The sequence below is a fragment of the Anomaloglossus baeobatrachus genome, chromosome 3 (genome assembly GCF_048569485.1).
Source record: "Anomaloglossus baeobatrachus isolate aAnoBae1 chromosome 3, aAnoBae1.hap1, whole genome shotgun sequence".
In the NCBI taxonomy this organism is placed as follows: Eukaryota; Metazoa; Chordata; class Amphibia; order Anura; family Aromobatidae; genus Anomaloglossus; species Anomaloglossus baeobatrachus.
The window spans coordinates 180,497,470-180,514,402 of record NC_134355.1 but is presented as its reverse complement, the minus strand read 5'-3'; the positions used below and the strand labels follow the sequence as shown (position 1 = coordinate 180,514,402).

The following is a 16,933-nucleotide window of genomic DNA, read 5'->3' as shown; positions in this document are numbered from 1 at the left end:
GGCCAATCTGTCCGCCATGATTTTAGACATTATTTTTAAGTCCTGGTTGATGAGCGAGATGGGCCGATAACTCGAAGGGTCGTCCAGGTCCTTGTTTCCCTTGGGTATTAATTTAATGTATGCTATATTGGCATTTTTAGGGATTTCTGTTCCCCCCAGAATTGCGTTAAAGACTGAAGTTAGATCCGGAGAAATCAGATCCTTGAGGACTTTGTAAAATTCGCTGTTGAAACCATCGGGCCCTGGAGCCTTATCAGTACTAAGTTCCCCAATTGTTTTTGAAACCTCCTCCTCTGTGATATCTGCGTTTAAGACTTCCAGTTCCTCCTCCGTTAAGCTAGATAATTGGGCTTGCCTTAGCCACTCCGCCTCATCAGTCATGTCGTTATGTCCTGGCCCGTACAACTTTCTGTAATATTCTTCCAAGACCTTATTAATTTCCTTGGGATCCGATGTCACCCCTCCACCCTTTATTTTCATTTTAGAGATTACCGTCATCTTTCTGTTGCCCCTTGCTAAATTTGCCAACATCCTCCCCGCCTTATTCCCAAATCTATGAAGATCCGCCTCTTTATGTGACCAGAATAGTTGTTCCTTTTTTTTTGCCCACTCGTCAAAGTCTCTCTTGGCCGCCATCCACCTATCTTTTGCCGTGATAGACCTGTCTGTCAGATAGTTGGTATACGCTAGTCGCACTGCCTCGCTGTGAAAATTGTATTTCACGTTCGTCTTTCGTTTAACCATGGCCGCATACCCCACCAAGCGTCCTCTCAAGACCGCTTTTGCCGTTTCCCAGAATAATACTGGCGTCGCCCTATGTTCCTTATTATTTTCTGAGAACTCTTCCCACCATTCCTTTATTATCTTGTGAAAATTGTCCTGTCTTAGGAGAAACGACGGGAATCTCCATATAATGTCTGATCCTCTCTTGAATTTCTCTCTAAGACCCACTCTCACCGGACTGTGATCTGAGATCACCATACTCTCAATCATGCAGTTCTGCACACCATTTGCCAATTCCAAAGACAACCAAATCTGATCTATACGAGACCAACTGTTATGTGGGTGAGAGAAGTGCGTGTACTCTCGGTCATGTGGGTGAGTTACTCTCCAAATGTCTTTTAGTCCTACATCCTCCAACGAAACCTCTCTGTGGGCTGAGCCCTTGTCCCCGTGTCCCACCACACCCTCTCCCTTGCTTCTGTCCTCCGCTGAGTCTGGCACTGCATTAAAGTCCCCCGCCACTATGATGTTAGTTTCCCTATCTGAGAGAATTATGGATTTTATGGTGTCATGGAACTGATTCTGTTTCGAGTTTGGGCCATACACATTATATATACTGAGTGTTCCCGCTGGGCTGGTAATTGTTAAATGCTGCCATCTTCCTTGATCATCCTCTTCCTGAGCCACCACTTCATGGCTAAGCTGTTTGTTTATCAAAATCATTGTGCCCGCCTTCCTTCCCTGTGCCGCTGCCCCATATACTGAACCCACCCAGTATTTTTTCATGCGGAAAAAATCTTCCCTCCCTAAGTGGGTTTCTTGTAGAAGCGCAATATCAGTTTTTAGTCTTTTCAAGTGTCTTAATATCATTGCTCGCTTGTTAGGTGATCTAAGGCCCTTAACATTCCACGTTATTAGTTGCACCATGTTTGTCTAAATGGTTTGCTCTTGGTGATACTGCCCTTCAAGACCTCGACTGTAAGAGAGACACGACTGTCAACAATGCACTCACAAGTGGTTCCTACAGAATGGCATTTCTTTTCCCCAACTCTAAAATAAACCCCTATACAACATATGAAAAATATAAATCCTATAACGACCAAACAGGTTTTCCCTTTAAAGGGACTTTCGGCTCTTTTTGCCATGTTAGTGACTTCCCTTCTTCCTGGCCAAATTATGAGTCTCCCTAATCACCCCCCTGATAAACAAATTCTATGTTTCTTTCCCCCGAGTATCGCACAACAACCTTAGTTATTATGCAAGGAATAAAACAATATGTCATATATAGTAGAACCTTAGCGAGAGTTCTTCCGCTGGCTTAGTCCTGATTTTGTGGGACCTTCCTTTCAACCCGTTCGGATCCACTGTATTGAGATCTGAAAGAAAATCCAGAGAGAGAGAAGCAGAGCCCAGAAAAGAGAGAAAAAGAAGAGAGTGAAGAGGAAAAAGAGAAAGGTGAGGAAGAAAAGAGAGACGAAGAAGAAGAGGAGGACAAAACAGGGGAAAGAGCAGAAGAAAAAGAGAGGAGAAGAAGAAGAGAGAGGAGAAGGGGAAGGAGAGAGAGAGAAAAGAGGAAGAGGGGAGAAAAAGAAGGGGAAAGAGAAGAAGAGGAAGAAGAAGAAGAGAGAGGAGAAGAAGAAGAGGAGAGAAGAGAAGAAAAAGAGAGAGAAGAAGAGAGAAAAAGAGGAAGAGAAAGGGGAGGAAAAAGAGAGAAGAGGAGGAAAAGAAAAAAAAAAAAAAAAAAAAAAGGGGGGGGAGGAGAAGAAGTATAAGGAGAAAGAAAAGCAGAAGGAGAAGAAGGTAGAAGAAGAAGGAAAAGAAAAAGAAGGAGAAGAGGAAGGAGAAGAGAGAGAGGAAGCAGAAAAAGGACCTCTCATCCTCTCCTCTCCCCCGTCACCGAAGGTAGGAAAAACGATTGGTTCCCTCTCCGTCCCTCTCACACCGACCCCCCCCCCTCGGCCCGCTCCCCCTCCTTGGTCAAGGGGTTCAGAGAAAAGCCAGTAAAAATCAGTTCAAGAGTCATCACGTGACTTGGTGGCTCTCAAGGGTGCTGCTCCCTGAAGTCCGGTCTGGGGCTAGGTTGCTGTGCTGGACTCCGATTCCCCTCTCCGTTGGTCTCAGGGTGTGTTTGCCTGCTGTGTTGTCCGTCCCCTCTTCCTGAACCTGTAGAGGAGCCTTTTCTGTAATTTCCTCCTTCATTAGATCTCCTCTCCAGAGGCTCTGCCCGACTTCTGTCGTGATCTGACATAAGGATGTTTTCCGCTTCCTTGTGGTCTTTATAATATGAGAATGTTCCATTGGAGTTCCTGACCTTTAGTATGGCTGGGTAAAGTAGTTGGCATTTTACTCTTTTGTTGTACAGAAATGTGCACAGCTTGCTGAAGTCCTTCCTCCGCTTGGATACATCAACCGAATAGTCCCCAAAGATCAGCAGTCTATTTCCTTGGTATTGTAGGGGCCGTTTACGTTCTCTAAAGGCCTTCAATATTTCTTCTTTGTGCTTGTAGTCGAGGTATTTGACTATCACCTGTCTGGCTCTTGGCGGGTATTTACTGCTTGGACTTTGTCCCTCTCCTTTGCTCATCTCTTGTTGCCTCAATGGTCCCACTCTGTGGGCCCTTTCCACTCTGAATTTCGCTTTTATACCCAACGCCTGTGGTAGATCCACCTCGCAGATGTTGTCTAGCTGCCCCAATGATACCGATTCTGGCAGCCCCACAATACGTAGATTATTTCGTCTCGATCTGTTTTCTAGGTCCTCTGCCTTGTCTTTCAGGTATTCATTAGATTTTATTAAAGTTGCTATTTGATCTTGCATGGTCGAGATTGCCTCCTCAGAATTAGAGATTCTCTGCTCTGTTTCTGTCAGTCTATTTGAGTGATCAGTCAATTGCTTCTGCATGGCGGCTAGTGAAGATTGTATGGCTGCCTCTATGGCTATTTTTATCTCCTTAGATAGATGAGATGTCACTTCTATTGCCAATTTTTTATAGTCCACATGTATCTCTTGTACTTGCTTATTGTGACCAGCAGGTGGTGCTGTTTTCATAGACCTTCTTGTTAGTGTGGAGCCTCTGCCTCCCTCTGTCGCCCTATAGGGCTGAGATGGAAGTGTGTCTTGCTGTTTTTTACTTCCTTTACCAGGAATGGCAGAGGATGATCTCCTCCTGTAATGGGATTGCCCCCATTTGCCTCCTCTCTCCCTCCTCTGCTGGCATGCATCTTCCTCCGGCCCTCCTGGTCCTCCACTGCCCCCCTCCATATCGCCGACCTCCTCCTCTCTCAGCCCACCCTCCATGTCTCCCTCATCCTCCCACTGTGAGCTGCCCTCCTCTGGCCCCTGCATCCACCTCTCTCCAGCTCCGGATTCCTCTGTCTCCTCAGCCGTGTCCTCCATTACTCTGCCTTTCCAGCATGGATCCGTCTCGTCTCTCCCCTGCACCTCTGGCTCCGCCCCCGACATGCTTGCCGGCGCCATGATCAGTGCATTCACATCTCTCCCAGCCGCAGCGTCGCCATTCCTCCCGGATCCTTCACTGCAGCCAGCGCTTCTCAGCAGGTAGCGATCCATCACTGCTGGCCTCCGCTTTCCTGCTGAGTGATTTTTGTCTTGTTCCCGGAGGCGGGGGGCTTCTTTCTGACTGGTTTTTCCAGGGGGTGGCAGGAGCTTCTCCCTCAAGCCTCCACCGCAGCCAGGACCGGAACCGGAAGTCTGGGATTTATTTTAATGTCATTGGCGATTTTTGTTTCAGTAGCTAGTTTTGCTTGTTTGATTTCTTTTTTGCATTGCCTATTGATATCTTTATACTCCTGAAATGCTATTTCTGTATTCTCAGCCTTCAAGATTTTAAACGCCCTTTGTTTTTGTTTTATTATACTTTGTACAGTCTTATTTATCCATAGTGGTTTCTTTTTATTCCGGGACGTTTTATTACCAGAGGGTATTTATACATATTTATTTTTATATTAATTGGCTCTATGAATTGAGGTCAGAATGTTTTCTCGATTTGATTTTGGGTATGTGCACACATTGCAGATTTTTTTCTGCACGTAAAATTGCATCTCTTGGCTGGAAAAATGCTGCGGGGAAAAAAAACGTGCATTTTTTCATGCTTTTTTATGTATTGAGATAGGCAAAAGGTTGGGAAAATGCAGAAACAATTGACATGTCAATTGTTTGGTGCAGTTTTTTTCTGCACCAAAATCTGCAAGTAAAAAACCTGCAACATGGGCACAGCAGTTCAGGATTCTCATACACTTTGCTGGGATGCATTTTTCCTTGCAGTATTGATTAAAAGCATTCAAGCATAGTGACTAGGGAAAAGTTGCGGTGTAAGGCATAGTTTGCAACTATTTTATACAACTAGAATTACAATAATCAACATAATCTACTGCAGCAGCCACAGCTCTCAATTCCTTTTCATTAACCCCTTAAATCCCTTTGATGTGGGATCGCGTGACAAGCCCACGTTTCCTGGTACGTTGGCTGATCTGATCAGCTGATATATGCAGTTCCACCCGCACCTGTTAACCCCTTAGATTGCGCTGTAAAACTCTGACAGCGCAATCTAATGTGCTCCGGCGGGCATTGCGCTTTTGACGTCACAGCACTGCCGATGGTGACAAGGATCACAGGACACCAATGGGTTGTCATGACAGCTCGAGTTAGCTGATGACCTCTGTCGCTGTCATGATTCACTTCCTGTGAATGCCAACAGATCGCCTGCATTCACAGGAGTTCAGCATTTCTGATGCAGTGTGATGAGACCAAGACAAAAACATTTACTTGGTTCAGATGGTGTCAAGCGTGTGTGACGGTAACCAGGGGAGGAATACAAAGACAAATGTGTCTTTCCAGCAGTCAAGCATGGTGATGGGAGTCTTATGGTTTGGGGCTGCATGAGTGCTGCCATCTCTGCGGAGTTACAGTTCATTGAGGGAACCATTAATGCCAAAATATACTATAACATACTGAAGCAGAGCATTATCCCCACCCTTCAGAATCCGTACCGCAAAGCAGTATTCCAACATGATAACAAACGCAAACACACTTCCAGGATGACTACTGTCTTCCTAAAGAATCTGAGGGTAAAGGTGCTGGACTGGCCAAGAATGTCTCCAGAATGAAACCCTTTAGAGCATCTCTTGGGCATCCTCAAATGGAAGAGCGCAAAGTTTCTAACATCCACAGGCTCCATGACAGGGTTCCCCAACTCCAGTCCTCGAGGGCCGCCAACAGTGCATGTTTTCAGGATTTCCTTAGCATTGCATGGGTGTTGGAATCATCAACTGTGCAGGTGATTAAATTATCACTTGTGCAATACTAAGGAAATCCTGAAAACATGCACTGTTGGCGGCCTTTGAGGACTGGAATTGGGGACCCATGCTCCATGATGTCGTCGTGGAGAAGTGGAAGAGTATTCCAGTGGTAACCTGTCAAGCTCTAATAAACCCAATGCCCAAGAGAGTTAAGGCAATTCTTAAAATAATGGTGGCCACACAAAATATTGACACTTTGGGCACAATTTGGCCATTTTCACTTAAGGCTGAACTCACTTTTGTTGCCAGTGGTTTTGACATTAATGGCTGTGTATTGAGTTATTTAGACGGCACACCGCATTTATACTGTTATACAAGCTATACAATGACTACTTTACATTGTATCAAGGTGTCATACCTTCAGTGCTGTCCCATGAAAATATATAGTACAATATTTACAAAAATGTAAAGGTTGTACTCACTTTTGTGATCTACTGTATCTTTTATATTCTCATCTTATCAAGATCTTGAATTTCCTTTTGTGAAACTCCTGTATAGAAGTTGCCGAGAAAGGGTTATCTTGTATTACTAAATATGAGCGTACTTGCAGATTACTGGGACCGGTGGGGCCCTGCTAAATTTTTTAAAAAAAATCCGGATCCATTACCCATATAAGTCTATGGGGACCAAAATCCGGGGATTGAAAATGTTGGTGGGAGGGGTGGAGGGATAGGAACGAGCGTAGTGTGCTCACCAAATCTCCATGTCATGTCAGTAAGCTACTTCCAGATGACGCATTCACTTCCGGCGATGTGTGCATGTAGTTCGTGCACTAAAACTAAAGGTAGATGCTATAATGTAACGGCTCCTTCCAGGTATGACGTAATTTGTCACGTGATGGGGATGGAAGTTGTTTTCCAGACGGAATAAACATTATTTTTCTAAGTCCACGTGGGCGTGGAGTTGTTTATAATAGAAGCGGGGGTCTGGGGAATCATGAACCAGGAGGATCAGGATGAGCAGATCTCTGCGCTCACGCACACAGAGGAGTGCTGCACATTTAGTCATGATCCGGGAGGCTCAGGATGAGCAGATCTGTTCATCCTGAGCCTCATGGTTCATGATATGTGCAACACTCCTTTGTGAGCGGATGCAGAGATCTGCTCATCCTGAGCCACCTGTTTCCTGAATAGATGTGCAGCATTTTAACAGTGACAGTGGCGGCAGGTTTGTGCGGACTGCACTCTGACCCCCGGCCGGCTCTGTCAGAGTTGAAGGGATGGTGAGATGTGGCCAGAGAGCTTCAGGTCACCAGAGGTCATACTGTGGGAACCTGGGTATGACCTCCTTCTTGTCAGTGTTTCTCGGAGCCTGGAGAGATCGGACATGTTTTTGGTCTTTCCAGGCTCTGATGTAGCAGAGCCAGAACTGTCGTGGGACCTTATGTGGATTACGTCGGACCTGCAGGGGTGTTCATATGAAAAAGGAAACATAGCTTCGAAACACGTTCTGTTTAGTGATGGGTGAACCCGGACTGTAATAGTCCGGATTCGCGTGGGTAACCTAGTACCTGTGCACCAATCCCGGGCTCGGTTCTCAGGGAACTCTGGATAACTATCCGGATCTGGCCACCGAGGTAATTAAAAAAAGAGAGAGAAAGTAAAAACAAAGTAAACAAGAATAAAGCAAGCACATTTTACTTACCAGTCTCAGCGCGGCTGTAACACTGCTTCTAGGGCTGCTCATTAACCACATGCAAATGCACTGCTTCCCTTGGCCACCAGCAGGTATGGCATCTCTGATTGGTTGCAGTCAAACCATGCTCCCACCCTGTGTGACAGCATCTGTGATTGGTTGAAATCACAGACACTGTGTCCGAATGGGGTCCCTCTTATATTGATACGCAGCCAAGATAAGCACATGGCTGTTGGCTCCAGCCTGTAGCCGTATGCTTTACATGTGCTGGGTATCATAATATGGGGGGATCCTACGCCAATTTTTTTATTTCTTTTTACACCCTAATAGGGACACACACTACGTCTGTGATTTCAGTCAATCACAGACTATGTCACACAAGTTAGGGGTGCTTTCTGACTGCAACCAGTCACAGATGTTGGGACTGCCAGTGGGCGGGAGAAGCAGTGCATATGCATGAGGTTAATGAACATCCCCAGAAAGTAGTGTTACCGCTGCGCATGAGACTGGTAAGTATAACGTGCCTGCTCTAATTCCCCTATCCCTTCTACCACCATTTTAAATCGCCTAATTTGTGTCTTATATGGGGATCAGCATCAGGCCAAGTATCCTGAATTAATTCTGGGCCTGAACCGGATATCTGCGGGTTTGCCATCACTAGTTCCTTTAGATATTTTTTTACAAATAAAGCATCGCCTCTCTGATTAAGACTTGTACATACGTGCAAAGGAAAGGTGAGTCCTGCACCACTCATAGACCTCCGTTACCGCGATGATAAGTTCTCACTTGTAGGAGCTTGCAGCACCAGTATGTTAATCGCTCCGGTCACAGCGTGCTGGTCAGGTATGAAGATACATTCCGAGCATCAGGGTAAGACGAAAATGACCGCAAAACAGCTGCTATACCGGAAGTTCTTTATTAAAGTTTTAGTGCAGGAAAAAAACAGCGGCGGCAGGAGACACAGATACCGGCCCCTCACAAAGGATGACGGCCGTTTCGCCTGCAATCAGGCTTCTACGGGTCCACCAGACCCGTAGAAGCCTGATTGCAGGCAAAACGGCCGTCGTACTTTGTGAGGGGCCGGTATCTGTGTCTCCTGCCGCCGCTGGTCTTTTCCTGCACTAAAACTTGAATAAAGAACATCCGGTATAGCAGCTGTTTTGCGGTCATTTTCGTCTTACCCTGATGCTCTGATTAAGACTTGTTTTATGGATTTCTCTCCTTTCTTCATTGAAAGATTTATTAAACTCAGAATGAGTATAGTAGGCAACTTGTCAGTTTTTTTGGTGTAATATCATCTTGTATTTTTGCTTTTTAGAAAAATGCTTGGAAAGGCCACAAAAGAGAATGTTTGTGCCTGAAAAATATTTTCCCAAATGTTCCAACTGATTCTGTCAGACTTGTCGCTAGAATTATCTTCAAACTGGTGAGTTTTTGTTAGAATTGTTTGAATATGCATAAATATAAATAAATATATAGGAAGATTTTGTGTAAGCCATTAACAGTTATCAAGGAAAAATTCTAAATCTACAGAATATTCATATCACATCTGCAGTGCTTTAGGCCACATCCTTCCTCATAGCAGAAATACACATCACCTGATCTGCTTCATCCAATAAGCATTCACATTTATACAGCTTGAAGATGGAAAATAAGTATAATATTGATTATATTATTTTTTATTATTATTATTAATTATTTCTAGAGCACCATTAATTCCATGGTGCTGTACATGAGAAGGGTTTACATACAGTATACATATACAAGTTACAGTAGACAGACTAGTACAGAGGGAAGAGGGCCCTGCCCTTGCGGGCTTACATTCTCTAGGATTTTGGGGAGGAGACAGTAAGTAAGTGGGGTGTAGATTGGGCGGCAACTCCGCACGGTGGTCGGAGGCAGCTCCGCACTGTGGTCGGGCGGCAGCTCCGCACGGTGGTCAAGCGGCAGCTCCGCACGGTGGTCAAGCGGCAGCTCCGCACGGTGGTCGGGCGGCAGCTCCGCACGGAGGTGAAGCAGTGAGGTCATTGTAGATTATAGGCATTCCTGAACAGATGAGTTTCTAGGTTCCGTTTGAAGCTTGCAAGGATAGCAGATAGTCTGACGTGTTGAGGCAGCAAGTTCCAGGAGTCTTGGAGTCGGTTGCGTGAGGAGCGAATGAGAGAGGAGGAGAGAAGGAGATCTTGGGAGGACCGGAGGTGATGTGTTGGAGTGTAGTGGGAGATTAGTTCAGAGATATACGGAGGAGACAGATTATGCACAGCTTTGTAGGTCAGTGTTAGTAGTTTGAATTGGATACGGTGGAAGATTGGGAGCCAGTGGAGGGACTTGCAGAGAGGAGAAGCGGGGTGGTATTGAGGAGAGAGGTGCATCAGTCAGGCAGCAGAGTTAAGGATGGACTGAAGAAGGGCGAGCGTGTTAGCAGGGAGGCCACAGAGGAGGATGTTACAGTAATCGAGGCGGGAGATTATGAGGGCATGCACTAGCATTTTTGTAGATTGCGAATTGAGGAAAGGACGGATTCTTGAAATATTTTTGAGTTGAAGACGGCAGGAGGTGGTGAGGGATTGGATGTGTGGTATGAAGGACAAGGCAGAGTCAAAGGTCACTGCGAGGCAGCGAACTTTGGGTACTGGTGAGAGCATGGTGTTATTTATTGTAATAGATAGATCAGGTGGAGAGTGTAGGTGAGATGGAGGAAAGATGAGTAGTTCAGTTTTGGCCACATTGAGCTTTAGGAAGTGAGAGGAGAAAAAGCAGGATATAGCAGATAGACACTTCGGGATTCTGGACAGCAGAAATGTGATATCTGGGCCAGAGAGGTAGATCTGAGTGTCATCGGCATATAGGTGGTACTGGAAGCCGTGGGACTTTATGAGTTGTCCCAGGCCAAATGTGTAGATAGAAAAAAGTAAGGGTCCCAGGACAAAGCCTTGAGGGATGCCAACAGAGAGATGGCAGGATGAAGAGGTTGTGTGGGAGTGGGAGACACTAAAAGTGCGGTTGGAAAGGTATGAAGCGATCCAAGGGCAAGATCTCTGACACCAAGGGAAGAGAGGATCTGTAATAGGAGGGAGTGGTCGACAGTATCGAAGGCTGAGGACAGGTCTAGAAGTAGGAGTATGGAGAAGTGCTTGTTAGCTTTGGCAGTAAGTAAGTCACTCGTGATTTTAGTCAGGGCAGTTTCGGTAGAATGATGTGGACGGAAGCCAGACTGTAGGTTGTCAAAGAGAGAGTTAGATGAGAGATAGGAGGAAAGTTCAGCATGAACATGCTGTTCCAGGAGTTTTGAGGTGAACGGAATTAGTGATATGGAGCGGTAGCTGTTAGTAGAGGTTGGGTCGAGGGAAGGTTTCTTTAGGATAGCTGTGACTGTTACATGTTTAAAGGCAGAGGGGAAGGTACCAGTCGTTAAGGATAGGTTGAAAAGATGGGTTAAGGCTGGAATAAGGATAGTGGTGAGGTTGGAGAGGAGGTGGGATGGGGTCAAGTGCACGGGTAGTGAGGTACGCTTTTGAGAGAAGACGTGCAAGCTCTCCTTTGAGGATGGTGGGGAGGAAGTGTATGGGGGAGGGGCAGTGGTCAGTTATATGAAGGGGTTGTGGTGACTGAGTAGAGAAGACTTGCCTTATTTGGTCGATTTTTTTCTTTTAAATAAGTGGCAAAGTCTTCTGCAGAAATGAGGGAAGTTGGAGGGGGCAGTGGTGGGCAAAGGAGGGAGTTGAAAGTATTGAATAACTGTTTGGGGTTGTGTGTTAAAGAGGATATGAGGTTTCTGAAGTATTCCTGTTTAGCGGAGGTGAAGGCTGAACGAATGTGTGAATTGCATTTTTGAATGTGGTGAAGTCTTCCGGGGAGTGCGTTTTCTTCCACCGCCACTCTGCAGCCCTAGACACTTTCCGAAGTTTTTTAGTGAGGCTGTTGTGCCAGGGCTGTCTATTGATTCGTCTCACTCTGCCATGCACAAGGGGATCGACTGAATCAATAGCTGATGTGAGAGTGGTGTTGTAGAAAGTGGTGGTGCTGTTTGTGTCGTGGAGTGATGATATAGAGGACAGCGGAAGGATAGAGTCAGAGAGGGTTTGCATGTTGAGGTGTGCAAGGTTTCTGCGGGGATGTGCTAGGTGCTGGACAGGGGGGACAGGTGAGGAGGACAGGGCTGAAAAGGTCAGTAGATGGTGGTCAGATAGGGGGAGGGGGGAGGTTGTGAGGTCAGAAACGGAACAGAGGTGGGTGAAGATAAGGTCAAGTGTGTGTCCATCTTTATGGGTGGCAGAGGTGGACCACTGAGCTAGACCAAAAGACGAAGCGAGGGACAGGGGTTTGGAGGCTCTCGACTGGCGGTTGTCATTGGGGATGTTGAAGTCACCTATGATGATAGTGGGAATGTCAGCAGAGAGAAAGTGTAGAAGCCAGGCAGAGAAGTGGTCGAGGAAGGCAGTGGTAGCGCCGCAGGGTCTATATATGACAGCCACTTGGAGGTTAGAGGGAGAATAGATTTGGACAGAGTGCACTTCAAAGGAAGGCAGGACAAGGGAGGGTAGAGGTGAGATTGGGTTAAAGCTGCAGTTGTTAGAAAGGAGACCCACTCCTCCACCCTGTCTATTGCCAGGGCGAGGAGTGTGGGTGAAGTGAAGGCCACCGTAGCATACTGCAGTAAGGGAGGCAGTGTTGGAGGGTGTCAGACATGTTTTGGTGAGGCCCAGAAAGGATAGATTGCTGGAGGTAAAGAGATCGTGAATGATGTGCAGTTTATTACAGACAGACCGGGCATTCCAGAGTGCTTCAGGGAAAGGGAGCGGTGGAGTAGGTGAGAGGGGAATGGATTTTATATTGGAGAGGTTGCGGTAGTTACTAGTATGTGGGGAGTGATGAGTGGGTGATAGAGAGGGGTGTACCATCTGTGCGGGGCCAGGATCGGGGGATATGTCACCAGCAGTGAGAAGAAGTAGAGAAAGGGAGAGCAGGTGGGAAAAGGAGAGTGGACGGCATGGTCTGCCTGTTATTAGGAGCGATCTGAGGTTTAGGAGCAGGTCAGCAGATGAGGATTGATGAGAAGGCAGGAGGGAAGGAGAGATGAATATTTGTTTGGAGAGTGCTGGGGTGTGGGGATAGCGAAGGAGAGTAAGGAGGAGAGGGGCAAAGACTGTGAGCGCATAGGTGAGCATTGTGGGAGTTAGGTGTTAAGTATGGGAATTATCAAATAAATTGTGACAGTGGCAAACACAGTTAAAAGAGTTAAATATTACCTTCTGGTCACTTCTGGGACATTTCTGGTATATTTCTGACGCCCCACTTAATAAATCCCAAAACATTTACTTGCCTAATAATTGTCCACACAGTATAGATTAATCATATAATGAATATCTACAACACCATCAACTCAATAATGCAAAATAATGTCATGTTTGGTACAGGGCAGTGGAGTCGGTAAGCCACAATCTCCGACTCCAACTCCGATTCTGACTCTTCAATTTCTCTGATTCCAACTCCAACTCCAACTCTGACTCCACAATTCCGACTCTGACTCCCTCATACAGTTGAAACCAGAAATTCCATCCACGCTGTATAAAGACACAATTGCATGTTTTTCTCACTATGTGACATGAAATAGAATAAACCTTTCCCCTTTTAATTCAATTAGGAACCAAAATTATTTATATTTGCCAAATGCCAGAATAATGTGTGTGAGAGAGAGAATGTTTTAAGGCATTTTTTATTACTTTCTACAAATTCAAAACTTTCCCTTGCCCTTAAACTGTATGATTTGGGTGAAATGTTTTGAATCTCCTTCCACAAGATTCTCACCATAGTTGGTAGGAATTTGTGCCCATTCGTCATTTGGAAGACCCATTTCTGCCCAAGCTTTAAGTTCCTAGCTGATGTCTTGAGATGTTGCTTCAGTATTGCCATATAATCTTCTTTCCTCATGATGCCATCTATTTTGTGAAGTGCACCAGTCCCTCCTGCAGCAAAACAATCACACAACATGATGCTGCCACCCCCGTATTTCACAGTTGGGATAGTGTTCTTAGGCTTTAAAGCTTCTCCCTTTTTCCTCCAACTGTAACGATGGTCATTATGGCCAGTTAAATTTTAGTTTCGTCAGACCACAGGACATGTGCAACATTTAAGTTTTCTGTTCCTGTGCACATTTGCAAACATTGATCTGTCTTTTTTATGTTTCTTTTGAAATAATGGTTTCTTCCTGGCAGAGTGGCCTTTCAGCCCATGTTGATACAGTACTCATTTCCCTGTGAATAATGACACAATCTTACCAGCTTCCACCAGCATCTACACAAGGTCTTTTGCTTTTGTTCCTGGGTTGATATGCACATGTCTGACCAAAGCACGTTCATCTCTGGTATACAGGACCCGTCTCCTTCCTGAGTGGTATGATTGCTGGACATTCCCATCTTGTTTGTACTTGAGTATAATTATTTGTACAGATGAGCGAGGCACCTTTAGGTGTCTGGAAATTGCACCCAAGGATGAACCGCACTTGTGCAAGTCCACAATTCTCTTCCTGAGATTCTTGGTTGATTTCTTTTGACTTTCCCATGAGGCTACACAAAGAAGCAGTGTCTTTCAGGTGTGCATTAAATTTAAAATACATCCATTACATCTTTAATTAACTCAGATGTTGCCAATAAACCTTGTTGCCAAGAAGCTTCCAAAGACATGACATCATCATATGGGCTGTTCCATATTGTTTAAAGGCATAGTACTCTAAGGCGGGCTTTGCACACTACGACATCGCAGGCCGATGCTGCGATGCCGAGTGCGATAGTGCCCGCCCCCGTCGCAGCAGCGATATGTGGTGATAGCTGGCGTAGCGAAAGTTATCGCTACGCCAGCTTCACACACACACTCACCTGCCGTGCGACGTCCCTGTGGCCGGCGACCCGCCTCCTTGTTAAGGGGGCGGGTCGTGCGGCGTCACTGCGACGTCACACGGTAGGCGGCCAATCAGAGCGGAGGGGCGGAGATGAGCAGGATGTAAACATCCTGCCCACCTCCTTCCTTCCGCATATCCTACGGAAGCCGCAGTGAGGCCGGTAGGAGATGTTCCTCGCTCCTGCGACTTCACACAAAGCGATGTGTGCTGCCGCAGGAGCGAGGAACAACATCGGACCATTGCGTCAGCGTAATTATGGATTACGCTGACACTGCACCGATGATGCGATTACGACGCTTTTGCGCTCGTTAATCGTATCATCCAGGCTTTACACACTGCGATGTCGCATGCGATGCCGGATGTGCGTCACTTTCAATTTGACCCCACCGACATCGCACCTGCGATGTCGCAGTGTGCAAAGTGCCCCTTAGTGTTTGGCTTTGCAGAAAGTAATAAAAATGCCATAAACATTCTCTCTCTCATTATTCTGGCATTTGGCAAATATAAATAATTTTAGTAATAGTATACTAATATACTACTATACTAATAATTTTGGTAATAAATTTGGTATCAGAAGCTTCCAAAGACATGACATCATCATATGGGCTGTCCCAAATTGTTTAAAGGCATAGTACTCTTAAGGCCGCTTTACACGTGGTGATTTATCGTGCGATCGCACCCGCCCCCAATTATTTGTGCAACACGGGCAATTTGTTGCCCGTGTAACACAAAGTCGGTAACCCCCGTCACAAGTACTTACCTTCCAAACGACCTCGCTGTGGGCGACGAACATCCTCTTCCTGAAGGGGGAGGGACGTTCGGCGTCACAGTGACATCACACAGCGGCCGGCCAATAGAAGCGGAGGGGCTGAGATGAGTGGGACGTAACATCCCACCCACCTCCTTCCTTCCGCATTGCCGGTGGCTGCAGGTAAGCTGTGTTCGTCGTTCCTGAGGTGTCACATGGAGCGATGTGTGCTGCCTCAGGAACGATGAACAACCGGAGCGCAGAAGGAGGAACGATTTTATGAAAATGAGCGACGTGTCAACGAGCAACGATAAGGTGAGTATGTTTGCTCGTTAACAGTCACTCGTAGCTGTTACATGCTACGATATGTCGAACGATGCCGGATGTGCGTCACGGAATCCGTGACCCCGACGACATGTCGCCCGATATATCATAGCATGTGACGCCGGCCTTAGTGTATGTAAATGTTTGACTTTGCAGAAAGTAATACAAATGCCTTAAAACATTCTCTCTCTCGCTCTCTCTCATTATTCTGGAATTTGGCAAATATTAATTATTTTAGTAATCCTAATTGACCTAAAATGGGAAAGGTTTATTCTGATTTAATGTCAGATAGTGAGAAAAACATACATATGTGTCTTTTTAGATAGTGGATGTAAACTTCTGGTTTCAACTGTACATGACCCATATTTGTGATAAATTTACTGTAATAAAATGGTAACATCACTACTTATATTATGTAAATTAAGTGCAGCACAGATTTATCTCAACTAAAAGCCTACATCCTTTGATCAGGAATAGAACAGACATTTATAGGACATTTCATAACTTTCCCAAATTCTTATGAAAAAATATTAATCACATACTGCATTGAACCGCTGTTTATTATATATTTTAGGAGTCGGCCCATTTTATACCGACTCCAACTCCACCAAAATGGACACCGACTCTGACTCCACAACTTCGACTCTACAGCCCTGGTTCGGTATTCAGACACATAAGTTTATGGGTTCCTAAATAATAAATCCATTAAGCCTTTTTATCTAATACATTGTAGTTTGCAGTTGTAATCACTCTCCCTTTACTAGTCTGTTAATTATTTTTCTGCTCCTAAATCTCAAACCTGAAAGGTCTCTCTTAACACCTTTCCAACATATGATGTACTATGTCATATGTCAGGCCCCCGTCTTTGATGCGGCTCAGGAGCTGATTCCAGCATCTTTTATGATAATTGATGGCTATTTTGCATATCCACCATTTTCCTTTAGCAGCCCTTCAACCCCTTTGTGACACAAATATGAGCTACTGATGGGTTGCCATGGCAGCTGGGAGTCTGCTGAACCGTAACTGCCATGATGATAATACTGTGAAGACCAGCCTCTGTGATTGGTATAAATAGCAAACCGTGAATTGTATTATGTACTGTAATGCTGCGTTCTTGCCTCTCCCCTCCTGTAGGGACACGCTGTCACTCACCTCAGCAGTTGGCTTCTTCCATGCTGCATGGAGTCCTTGCATCTTCTCAACGTGAGCTTCCTCCTCCTTCCACCTCCCGGTGTCTGTGTATTCGTCACAGGACCTTTGGGAGCGCTCCTAGGGAGTGCATGCTC

General features: G+C 45.7%; 1 protein-coding gene across 6 annotated transcripts in view; it reads left to right on the top strand.

Annotated features, from left to right (window-relative positions):
* Positions 1-16,933, top strand: part of SMYD3 (SET and MYND domain containing 3) — a 1,114,514-nt gene that overhangs the window by 255,745 nt on the left and 841,836 nt on the right. For 5 of the 6 annotated variants that reach the window (XM_075339603.1, XM_075339607.1, XM_075339609.1 and 2 more), the window contains one exon: positions 8,996-9,103. The exons of the other annotated variant lie outside the window; for it this stretch is intronic. In XM_075339603.1, coding sequence (XP_075195718.1) covers positions 8,996-9,103 — 108 coding nt within the window. The remainder of the gene's footprint in view (positions 1-8,995; positions 9,104-16,933) is intronic. 6 annotated transcript variants of the gene reach the window in all.